Genomic DNA, 12,762 nt, shown 5'->3' on the forward strand with positions numbered 1-12,762 from the left:
CTTCAATTAATACTCCCTCCGGTCCTTTTTATAAGGAACACTTAGGGCAAAAAATTTGGTCCTTTTTATAAGAAATTTTGACCAATTTTCAAATGTTTTAAATGTTCAATTCCACTTATGCCCTTATTTATTATGAGAGAGAATTTAAAAATAAATAAATTAGTTGAATAAAGAGTAATTAAATAAGGGTATATATGGAATAAATTTAAATTTATAAGAGTATTAAATGAAAATAATTATGTTAAATGTGATTCCTTGGTCTGTGTGATTTTTTCAAATTGTTCCTTATAAAAAGGACCGGAGGGAGTATTATGCTACAAATTATGTCATGTACTTACGATTAATTTTTTTTATAATGAGCTGTGAATCGAACTCAGTACTTATATTATACTATTTAAATCTTTCATCACTAGACTAAATTTAGTAGTTTACTTACGGTTAACTTTGCTTATTAATTTTTGTTTTTTTACTAATTTGCTTATTAAATTTGTTTGCTATATTCATACGTACACTAGCAAAATATTGATTCAAAACCATGGGTAGCATGTCACATCAAATATCATAAAATTATTATTACTGTTGTTGTTAATTAATCGTTATCAGCATAGATAGTATGATATTCTAGATGATATATATTCTTTAGTTGTTTCCAATTGGCGTTTAGATTGCTTGACGAAATGTTGATTTCTAAGAATAGAATGGGATGTAATCAAAGCTTCAACTAACTAACATGGAAAGAGTAAACTAAATAATGACGTCACACTCATAAATCTTTTATATTATAAGCTTGTATACACAAGCAAACTCTAAACCCTAATTTGTTTTCCCTGTTTTCCTCCATTTTATCTTGCAATTTTTATTAAAAAATAATACAATTTTGTCTTGACTAGGATTTGAACCCGCAACCATTCAATGCAAGACAGTATTTTCAACCATTATGGCAAGTATACAAATTGTGATTAAAATTATGTGCAATAATTGATAAGCACCATCAATTTTAAAAGTATATCATATCAAAATTATTGTTGACTATATTATTCATCACGAAATATTTTTATGTCTTTCCTGATCAATGATTTTTTTTCTACCGGATCATAAATTTAGAGAATAATTATCATGTGAGATTTGGAAAGTTATTATCACGTGTAATTTGAAAAGTTATTATCAAACTCAATTCTACTAAATCAATTTTTTTTGCAATACAACCAAACACAACCATAGTCATGTCACTAATCACATTCATTATTTTGTTTTTAATATTGCAAATTTAATATTAACCGATGATCAATTGATATAATATGCACTAGCAGACCAATTGTGATTTAAATTATGTCCACAAAGTGTTAAGCTCCATCAACTTTCATAGGAAATATTTCATACGACAATTAAGCACCATCAATTTTCATTGCACAATTTAAACAATTAAAAACCGATAATCTTTTATATTATAAGCTTGCTAACATAAGCTGACCCTAAACCAAATTTTTTTCACCTCATTTTCTCTTTCTTTTTATTGCAGCTTTATATTAAAAATATACAGATTTGTCATCGAACCTGCATCTCTTACTTATAATAAAACCTTTCAACCGCTAAAACATGTGCTTCAATTATGAAAGAATTTATGAATCCTAATATGTTAACCCTGTTTTCAATAAATTTGAACGGCGGAATTAATCATAATTTTTATTTATTTATGGATGTCTACTTAAGTTTATGTTCTTGATTACGTCTTTAATTTTTTTTTAACCTTTAATTATCATCAATTTTTTAACCTTTAGTTATCAGCAATTTTTTTTAATAAGTAAACAAAACGATGGGGTTCAAAAATTATTTAAAAAATATATAAAATATAAAATAAGCATATAAACAAATATAGAATAATTAGTCCATGAAATTCTCTATACTACTCTTATTGAAAATGCTCTTAGAATTTTTGTATTTTATTTTTTATTGTTACATATTACACCTAATTAGACCCATGCACCGCATGGGTCAAAGTTCTAGTGAGATAGAGTATTAATGTTCTAGATAACCTCAAACCCAATCTAGGTTTTTTAGATAGCAGTTGTAGCTAATCCAAGAAGAAGGTTGACTTGGAGTTTTATTGCGGAAAATATGCGAAAAAGGTTTAACAGGTGGAGTAATCCGAATTTATTTATCGGTGGTAGAGTCATCTTTTAAATTCGCTGTTATCCAATTTATCTTTATATTTTTTCTCTTTCTTCGAGGTACCTGTTTGCATTTTAAAAGAGTTAGTAAGCACCAAATGAATTTTTTGTGGGGAGGTAGTTTGGAGAATAGGAAGATTTGTTGGGATGGTTGAGATACTATATGTCTTTCTAAAGATAAAGGAGCTATAGACATTAAAAATCTCGAACTATTCAATGAAGCTTTACTTTGCAAGTTGTAACACCCTAATCTGAATACTCGTATTATTCTAGTTTTATAAGAGGATTGTTTTAAAATTTTCGCAGCGGATAAAAATAAAACTATTGATTAATAGTTAAGGATGGAAATAGAGGAATATTATGAATTAGGGTATTATTATTCCCAAATTACATTGCTATAAATTTAATTAGTATACATGTGCATTAGATGAAGATCTTTTACTAGTGACTTATACATTTTTATGTCTTAACCTGGACAATATAAATAAAATTGAAATACTATACACCCTCCCCATGTGTCCAAATCAGAGCGCACGCAACACCTGAGAAACTGAGCTCCCAAGTGCTCAGTCAAATAACAAATAACAAATAACAGGGTGAGTTTATGTAATGAGCAAAAAAATAGGAAATATACAACAAGGTATAAACATGATTATATCACATTAATAATTCATACAACATTTATACCATTTAATCAACACCTCAATTTACACATCACTAATCAATTAATTAAATCAATCATGCAACATTAGTTACTTGGAATATCGGAAATATATTACTAAATATCCAACTCACCATTACACATCATTTAGCACATGATGACAGCCAATTATATGGCATTTTTAGTAGTAGATTAGTATAGTATTTTTAGTAAATAAAGACCAAAAGGAAGGAAATATCAGGAAAAGTGAAGACACAAGGACCGAAAGCAAAAAAAATGGAAAAAGCAGCAAAAAAGGGCAAAAATGGAATAAAGAAAGCGCACCATCGTACCCACGATGAATTGAGAAAGAGAGATCGAGAGAAATTTGATGAAGGAAGGAAGAGAGAGAGTGTGAGAGAAGCTGATTTGTGAGAAAAGAGAGTCACGTTATTGACTTACCATAGTTTCTTAATCCTACTCCTTCATTTAAATCTAATGGTCATAAATCATTCTCATATTCTCATATAACTTTACCATTCTCATAATATACATCCTCTCTCTCTCTCTCTCTATATATATATATATAATATAAATAAAATAAATAAATATATATTATATGGGTATGGGGCGGGGTGGGTACTAAGGTACCTGTACCCGCACACCGTTCATTTTTGCGGGTAATTACCCATACCCGTCCCCGTACCCAAAATACGAGTTTTTACCTTATCCATTGTGGGTATTTTTTGCGGATACCCATTAGGTATGAGTCCAATTGTCATCCCTATCTATTCTCTTCTCACTTTGCCCTTTTCTAGTGAAACTTGCCAAATGAATTTTTCACCCTAATTCATGACTACTAACATCCTTATATAGTCTTACTAAATGGATTAAGTTTCACTCATTCTTAATAAGCCTAATAACTAATTCTCTACTCATGAAAGTATTACTATGCAATTACTTCATTTAAACCTCCCACTAAATACTTATACACCATTATCTTAATAATTACATTACCCCAAAGTTACTACTAACTTCATTAAACAACCTCACACACCCAAAATAACTATAATACCCTTCATTCTAAAATTATCAAAATGCCTTTAGTCCTACAATGACAAAAATACCCCTCTCATCTAAAAATCTACTAAATCTCAATCAAACACATCAAACAAGCAATTAAACAAATATAATAAATAGATAATCCTAGCAAAAATCAGGGTGTTACACAAGTGGAAATGGAGAGGGTTGTCTGATGCAAGCTCGTTGTGGTGCAAGATGCTTGTTCATAGATACGGGTCTATGGTTACAAATTTTTTGAGCCCTGTTAGTATAGAAGGGAGAGGACAGTCCTTATGATGGCAGAATATTGTTTCTGAGGTTCAAAATCGTTAAAAATAATTTTCAACCACAGAAGAGATTACTAGATTGAGTCGCGGGTGAATACGGTTTCTTTAAGACGTTCGCGGCACTGCCCAAAATTGTGCAAGGTAGACGATCAACCACGAAGTCTCCGGGATAAAACAGTCTGATTCTACTGATACCGATAACTACTGCACTATAGATATCGGACAAGAATTATACCATCAATTAAATCAGTGCGCTATGGTTTTAAATTCATTCTAATATGGTGCTGTGACCATTCTAATATGGTACCAAAACCATTCTTATATGGTAATTAACTAAGACCATCCAATAAGAAACATGGTACTATGACCATTCTTAAATTTGAAGGAACTAGGGATCACTCTTAAAACAAATTCAAACTTGTACTACACATATAAGGAGTAAACCTCATTCCTTTCCAAATAATTAGAAACAAAACATAATGCAAATCTTCTTAATTTGCATAACAAAAGAAAATGACTAATGGATCTAGTTCATTCATTCAATCTTTAACATGATAAAATTCCACACTAATATTATTCTCCTCTCCTCAATTGAAGTTGAGAAACACTAGGTACACTTAATAGCATGTAGCGTACATAACTAACCACAATACTATTTCTATAGTGATCTATAATGATAATAAAATATTGAAAACCTTGTGAATTCTTCACAATATCAACATACCTGTGAAAATCATGTCTGCAAAGTTTCTGATTTCCCTTCAAAATTTCCATGTCACGGCAGAACAATTTGACTCAATGTGATTTAATTCTTTCTTTGTTTCAATAAGTGACTTGGTATATGCAAGTGCCTTTTAAGCAACCTCTTGCACTTGACAACATTGAATTGTTTGGGAAACAGAACATGGTAGAGGTATGTGGATACTATAGCGAGCAGTTACATTTAGTGTGGAGATGAGAAAGTTCTATATTACACCAATTGACTTGGCGGCTAGGTCTTTTTTCGGTGTTATTATCTTTTGAAGGAAACTAACTAAGACTTCTTAATAGAAACACATGTTTGACTTTTTCTACTACTCTTCCTATTATTATTTTTATACTCAAAATACACATTAGTATATAATACATACTAATAAGCTCGAAGTACCCAATATGAGACTTAAACATTTTATTTTTAATTCACACATAATGTGCTATTTGTTCCAACATGGGATATGTTGAAAATAGGGGGAGATCAAGTCGGACGACGGTTGGTTTCGATCTAATGTAAGAAATGTGTTGGGTAGAGGGAATGTTATTCGATTTTGGCATGATAAATGGTTAGGACCGATTTTCTTTAATGCATTGCTTCCGCCTTTGTACAAAAAATCGTTACGGCAAGAATTTGTGATAGAAGATGTTGGTTTTTGCTTCAATGGTAGCTGGAAGTGGAACCTTGTAGTTGTATGGAATGACCCGCTTTCGCCAACCGAAACGGTTGAAGAAACCAAGTTATTGGCTGACATCAGTCCCATGTTGGACATTTCGGACAGCAATGGATTCCCTATAAGTCCGAGATATTTTATGTGCAATCGACATATAAGTTCCTTCTTAACCATGTTGATTCTATGGTAATATGGTGAATATGCTGAATCAACTTTGGGTGAATGATGTTCCATCTAAAGTTAGTAATTTTCGGTGGAGGTTATTATTCCAGGGATTCCCAACTCATATGGCCATGGTAAGAAAATGTATTATTAATAATCTCCGTGAATATTGTTGTGCTTTTTGCTTTAGAGAAGAGGAAGACATTAACCATTTATTTTTTACTTGCACTTTCTCTACACAAGTGTGGATGAAAATATTTAAATGGTTGAATGTGGAATTTATGCTCTTTGAGGAAGGATGAATTCATTTTAACAACTTTGGAGAACTATTGAAGAGAATGAAATATGAAAAAACTCGCCACTTAATTTGGCTAGCTACCATGTGAAGTCTATGGGGCGCACATAATAATATCATGTTTAAAGGTGAAACAATTAATTTATCATCCGTTGTGGAACAAATAATTAATATTTCCTTATTTTAGTTGTTAGGGCGTCTAGGAAATATTTCATCTTTTGTGTTCTTTGATTGGTGTAATGACTCAGTATGCCTTTAAAGCATATAATGGTATTTTGAATCAAGTATATTTTGTGGTCTTATAATTCAATTTTGTTTATAAAAAAATAACTTATTGCTACCACAAAATTAAATTTCAATAATAAAATACTTATTGCCTTAAAATATGGTGCCAACTAATTTGAAAGTAAAAATTAAGGGTAAAAAATACTAGTTATTTTTTATTATCCACGATAATTTTATTATTTTTGATTTCTGTAACTAGCGTCTCAAAAATACTAGTTAACATTTTCCAAACTTAAATAATTGAAATATTTAAAGTATTGAAGTTCAAATTTATAAAATCTAACAATCTCAATGACTGCAATACCTTAATGAAGTTGTAATGTCGTAGACTGATGGTAACGAATCGAACTTAAAACTTAGTATATATGTTTACACACATTTTGGAATTATTTATGCAATCTTCATCATATTCATCCTCATTTTTTTCTTATTCGAGTATTTGCAGCAGTTGCTCAACACAAAAACTAATGATATATTCCCATCCTCCCTACTTGCAGAGTAACCATGCCATAATCAGCAGCACTGTCATTAAAATTTGCTGCATCCAAATGTCAACTAATAAAGGCCGCACCAACCGTCAAGCTATCTTTTATTGTGCAGCAATTTTTTTTGACAATTTCAATTGTACATCCAATCCAATGGCTGAACATGCATCTACAAAATATTAATACCACTTTGTAAAAAATATTAGATATACTTTTCATATATACATTTAGAAAATTTTAATACTGATAATTCTTAATAAAAGAAATTCGAATTTAATCCATCATAATATCTTACAAAAATTCGGCTAAGTATATAATCTATACATAGCCGAACCGAACTAACTTACAAACTACCTGGGGTTGAATAGAATACACGAGGTCTTAGATTTGATCCTCATCGTAAACAAAAAAAAAAAAAAACCCTTACAAACTAGCTAGCTTTACGGTACAACTTGTTGAATTAACTGGTGGTGTCTAATTTTAAAACATTGATCTATTTAAAAACAAGTAATTTATGTTTCTCTATTGTAGTACCTAAAATACTCACTTTAGAGTAAATCATTTGTCTCTTGTAACCAGAACACACATTCAAGTCAAGTATCCTTATAGATGCTGGAATGAAATCTAACTATGCCAATGATTCTGCTAAACTACCATTTGATATATATGCTATAAGATGTTCCATAAACATTACATAACAACCTTACAAATTGGTGATTAAACCAACACCATACTATTGGGAAACACAAATATAAGGTGTTCGATAAGTAATATAACCACAGTGATAACACAAGTGCGCATGTTTTCATCCAATTCTCCAGCTTTGATAAAACACCGACATGCATCCAAACACATACTAAGAATGACAAGGTTTTTTCTGGCTATTATGTTAAAACAGGTAAATTTACATTACAACCATCGATAATGATTTCGAACGACACAATGCCTCTAGGGGCTCATGAGAAGAGGTGTAGAGAGAACACAATTTACAAACTATATGCTTCAAAAACATGGCAAGATAAACAAAATTGGCATATTAGGGATTCAATGATCACATACAAAATTGTATCTTATAAGTTATATCTAGTTGTATAGTAATGTTCTAATTCTTCATTTTCTTCTCTTTTACAGCCTTCTTCCTAAATGTTTCTTGCAACGAAAACATTTTAGACATCTTAACTACAATTCAATACTTTGTCTAAATAAGTCAAGCATTTTGTACTAAAACTACAAAGACAATGACTGAAATATGCGATCTACCATCAATCACATTATCAATCAATCATTCATCGTCATCTGAACTAGCATATGCCAGACCTAGTAATCCGCCGGCAGAGTTAACAACCTTAGGCTTAGCTTCTCCTTCATGCGACCCTGACGTAAGGTGTTCCTCTATTTTCTTTGTTCCAGTCAAAGATTGCTCATTGTCTTTCAAATTACCACGATCAGACTCATGATTCGTAATAGAAGCATCACTAGGAGCATGTGTTGGCTTATTGCTTTCAGATCTTGGTCGCTTCGGTTTAATCTCAACAACTTTTTTCAACAGATCTTGCTGCCTGCATTGCAACAATAATGATATTATGATGAATAAATAGCACTGAAGCCAGGTAACAAGATAAAAATGCGTGGAGGGGTATGTTGAACTGAAAGAAGAAGATCAACCTGATCCCACTCTTTGGCTTTGGCTCAACACGTAACGGTAAGGGTACTGATGCTGGTGAAGAATCTGCTAAACTTGCCGCTCTGTATCCATTGGTAAAGGAAACAAAATAATACATAGGACTAAATGTGTTTAATTACACCACAACTTTTCAAGTTTAGTCCTTACATAAATTTAGTTTAATTTTAGTCTTTTTTTTTTTCTTTCCTTTTATAGGAACTAAATGGAGAGAGTAAAAACACTTATTTTTTGTAAAAATAAATTAGGGACTAAAATTGACTAAAACTTTATGCAAGGACTAAACTTAAAAGATCACAATTTCATAGGGACGAAAAACTTATTTAGCCCAAATAAATATATATATACAACTTCCAGCAGAAACAATTTTATAAGATAAATAAACTGAAACACTATCTTTAAACACAACTTCCATGAAATATGAAAAAGGAAAATGAATCAAGTGCTAGCACTGCTCTGGTTCCATTTGGATAAAATAAATTCAGTAGAAATTATTTGGATCCAGGTAATCTTATTCTAAACGTAAGGCATCGACTTTAAGACTACAAAACAGCACTACAATCATGTGGTGCAAAATATGCATTTCAGTGAAGGGATCTAACTTAAAGGGATCTAACTTGAGCATTAAACAACATACTGTTAAACCACTGCTACTAAATTTATTGATAGAAATCTGTCTTTTATAGAACAGTTAAAAGTTTACAAAAAGTATGATTTGTTTATTATTTTTCTGTATTTAACAACATTTTTTTGGTCTGTACACAAAGTAGCAAATACCACGGAAACTAACACACATTGCGAGGACCCGGATTAAAACCCGGGCAAAGGCATCTTAGATCTACCCTAGTAATATCTGCATTGTCAGTTGAGCTAGGACTTGATATCTAACAACTTTATATGTCACATAAATTACTTGTATTTCAACCAAGTCTGATTCCAAAACCATAAACATTTCCACTTACTGGTTCATAAACATAATAACGGTTTTCGAGCGGTTTTAAAACAGTAAGACGACTTCAATAAAACAAAATTAAGAACTATGGTTGCAGTAGAGAACGTATATAGATTCTAGGAACATAAAAATATGTCTGACTTGGGGAATGAAACACAGGATTGTTATCCGTAGAAATGAGCACAAAAGGATATCTTAAAAGCAGCAAAAGCTCGTTTTTCAGTGCGACGCAGGAGGCGCTCTGCATCCTCCTCCGCTTCCATTTGCTCCTTGAGATATAGTAGATCATCACTGTCCAAGGCTGCCAACTTGAACTTTAAAACAAAGCCACAAGACTAACATATATAATATAAGAGCAGCAGATAAAAGCAAGAGAAGTTAGAGGAAAAGTGTGATACCGCCCCGCCCATGAAGATAGCCTCCACGTTCCCCAGCTACCTCCTGCATCTGCTTGCATCAGCCAGCCAATACAGGAAGCCAGGATCCCTGTCAGGGCACGTTATCAGAAAAATCCCGTATATTGCCGGAAAGATTATTTCAAAGCTTAAAACAAGGGTACTTTTGGGCAAATAACTTGGTATAACAGTTACTCAATAAATACTTATCACATGAGAACATATATGTAATCTGAAGGTGTAGCCAAGTGGTATGGGTTGGAACGCTGAAGGTGTATTAAGAAGTAGGTTCGTGGTTCAATCCCTACCAGCTAACAAACTCTCCCCTCCCCCTAAAAAACTGACCACGGCCACCAAAAAAATAAATGAGCTACTTACGTTTGGAATTTGGATTAATGCATGTTGAAATGTTAATTAAGTTTTCAACATTTGTTCGGCTTCGGCAGTAAAAACAGAACTTTAGATGGATGTTAATCGTAGTCAAGATGATAGGTATGCTTTACATAATTAAGCGGTTTCGTAACTGCTTGGAGGGCTAACTAAAGTAAACTGAAAACAACTTATAGACATATCATAAAGGAATTTTCTAAGTTCCTCTGACACTTACACAAGTGCTTCTGTCATAAGATAAACCCAAATAAACAATTCTTCCAAGCACCACCAGGACACAAAACCAAATAAGAATACTAACAAGGATAAATAAAGCTCCAATTTGGTACATCCTTAGCATGCAGGGGGATTCAAGGAGCTACCCTAAAAACTAAAAAGCTTATTATTCTAAACCTGCTATCTCATCGTCCATGCAACAATTAAACAATGGATAATCAAAGAACGGCCTCGTAATATCCCAAAAACTACATTTTTTTTTTCCATTTCCCATAATATCTCCAAGGAGCCATACTATAGTGACACTATATCGGAGCGGAATTTGAAGAAATCGTTATTGTTCTGAGATACACTAAACTGCAAAGATTATTCCCTCGAGCCTTGTGAGACCCAAATGGGTGGCAAACTCTCCCTAAGAGTTTTAACACTGCTGCATGCTCAAGCTAGGGATCGAACTGAGGCCCTATTTAGTACACAAAGTATTGTCGCTTGTAGCAAAATTTGAACAAACTGCTATTTTTCACTATCAACAATTGACAAAACTAATATCTCCTCAGTCATTAGGTGAAAGACTGATCCCTTAGCAATTAGCATATGGTACCCATGATATATTCTATAATTCAACTATGCATAAAATAAATACCAAACTACGAGAAAAATTAAAAGAATAAAAACAAGAACAATAACAATGAAACTATGAAGATTTCCACCACTAAAAAAAAGAACAGAGAGTGAATCAATGCGCTAACCTTTGCAACCATGCGTTGGAAAGTAACGTCTTCATCATCAATCTTATCTTTTCCTTTACCCAATTTCTTATCTGTAAAATTAACACATACCCAGTGATTAAAATCCATGAAAAATCAAATCTTGTGAAATTAGAGATCGTATAAACATTAAAAAAAAAAAATTGAAATTTTCTAAAAAAAAATTGAAGAATTATTATTATACCTTTGGGGTCGGTGAGATTGGTGTATTCTCGAACTTCTCTTCCTGCCATAATCAACTACAATTTGTGCAGATTTTTGTTTGATAAGAAGATAGAGAGAGAGAGATTGAATTTCTGGATTTATGAGAAGATGAATCGTTATTCTGTGTGAGAAACACTGAAAGGGGAAAGATAGACGCTTCTAGAACATTATTGTTAATTGGGTTAAATCATTTTTTTTTTTTTTTGTCTAAATAACACCCTTATAATTTTTTTCTTTTTTTTTTACAAGAACAATTCGCCCGAATTTCACGTTTCTCTATATTTCTAGTTCGAAGCATGAGTCTGGCTACAGCCTATCAAATGTTATTTATTTTGGCATGATCTGAGCCTTTTTAAAGTTTGGTCTGACCTTGTAGCCTATTTAAAAGTCTGTGTTATATAAAAGTCTCTATATAGTCTTTTTTAAATAGGCTAAACAGACCTTAAAAGCCTATTTCACATTTAAATTTTTATAATTTATTCAACATTAAGAAAAACCTAATAAAATGATTAACACAATAATTAAAAGTTAATAAAATAATAAATATGATTAAATAATAATATATTTTTTCTTTGAAAAAAAAAATAATATTATATAAATAATAATTAAATATAAATAGGCTGCCCTATCAAACTTTGTAGACTTTTTTAGAAGCATGAACCTGACTTATTTATGTAAACAAGCTTTTTTCAAAGCCTAAGCCTGACATTTTTAATAAACAGGTCAGACCAGACCAGACTTACACAGGTCAGGCCGAAGATGCCTGTAGGCCGCCTGACCTATTCCCAACCCTAGTCATATTTAAGAACCATTTGCTTTTGTTCTTTAGCATATATTTTGGATCCCGTTAGATAATTTTCTGGATCCATCCTTGTTTGTTATTGATATGTAAAAGTAGTTTAGATAAATATTTATCATTGATAATTATAAATTTATTATAAAATTATCAAAAATTCTACACCGGACAAATGTTTCAATTTATTGAAATTAACTTAATGAAAATATTAATAGCATATAATTAGTTTTTATAAAACAATAACATAAAAATTAGAATAATTAGAATATATCAATTATAATTTATTTAAAAATATATACTGGACAATAGCTTTAATAAAAAAAATTATTCATTTAAAATTTTTTAGATGAAATTCCACAATAATTTCAACTATATTTTTAAAATATTTTATACACTAACATATTTTAAAATACTTTATTCTAAATAAATTTCTACTTTAGTATAATATCAAACTTAAATATCAATAAAAAATCAAATATTTATTCTTGATACATATAAAAATTGGATAAGTATTTGTCTGGATAAATATTTAAGTGATAATTATGATATATTA

The 12,762-nt window shown here is 31.2% G+C and overlaps 1 protein-coding gene across 2 annotated transcripts; it reads right to left on the reverse strand.

The window, feature by feature from the left end:
- Positions 1-7,819: 7,819 nt before the first annotated feature.
- Positions 7,820-11,589, reverse strand: LOC123910111. 2 transcript variants are annotated; one of them, XM_045961157.1, is made up of 6 exons: positions 11,394-11,589; positions 11,192-11,262; positions 9,840-9,888; positions 9,636-9,742; positions 8,474-8,556; positions 7,820-8,367 (listed from the first exon to the last, which is right to left on the reverse strand). In XM_045961157.1, the coding sequence occupies exons 1-6, from the start codon at positions 11,440-11,442 to the stop codon at positions 8,091-8,093; spliced, it is 636 nt and encodes a 211-aa protein (XP_045817113.1). In that variant the 5' UTR covers positions 11,443-11,589; the 3' UTR covers positions 7,820-8,090. The 2 variants fall into 2 exon arrangements, with proteins under 2 accessions (XP_045817113.1, XP_045817114.1); XM_045961158.1 differs by having other exon boundaries at positions 9,840-9,927; positions 11,394-11,460.
- Positions 11,590-12,762: the final 1,173 nt, after the last annotated feature.

The sequence above is a fragment of the Trifolium pratense genome, linkage group LG2 (assembly GCF_020283565.1).
Source record: "Trifolium pratense cultivar HEN17-A07 linkage group LG2, ARS_RC_1.1, whole genome shotgun sequence".
NCBI lineage: Eukaryota > Viridiplantae > Streptophyta > Magnoliopsida > Fabales > Fabaceae > Trifolium > Trifolium pratense.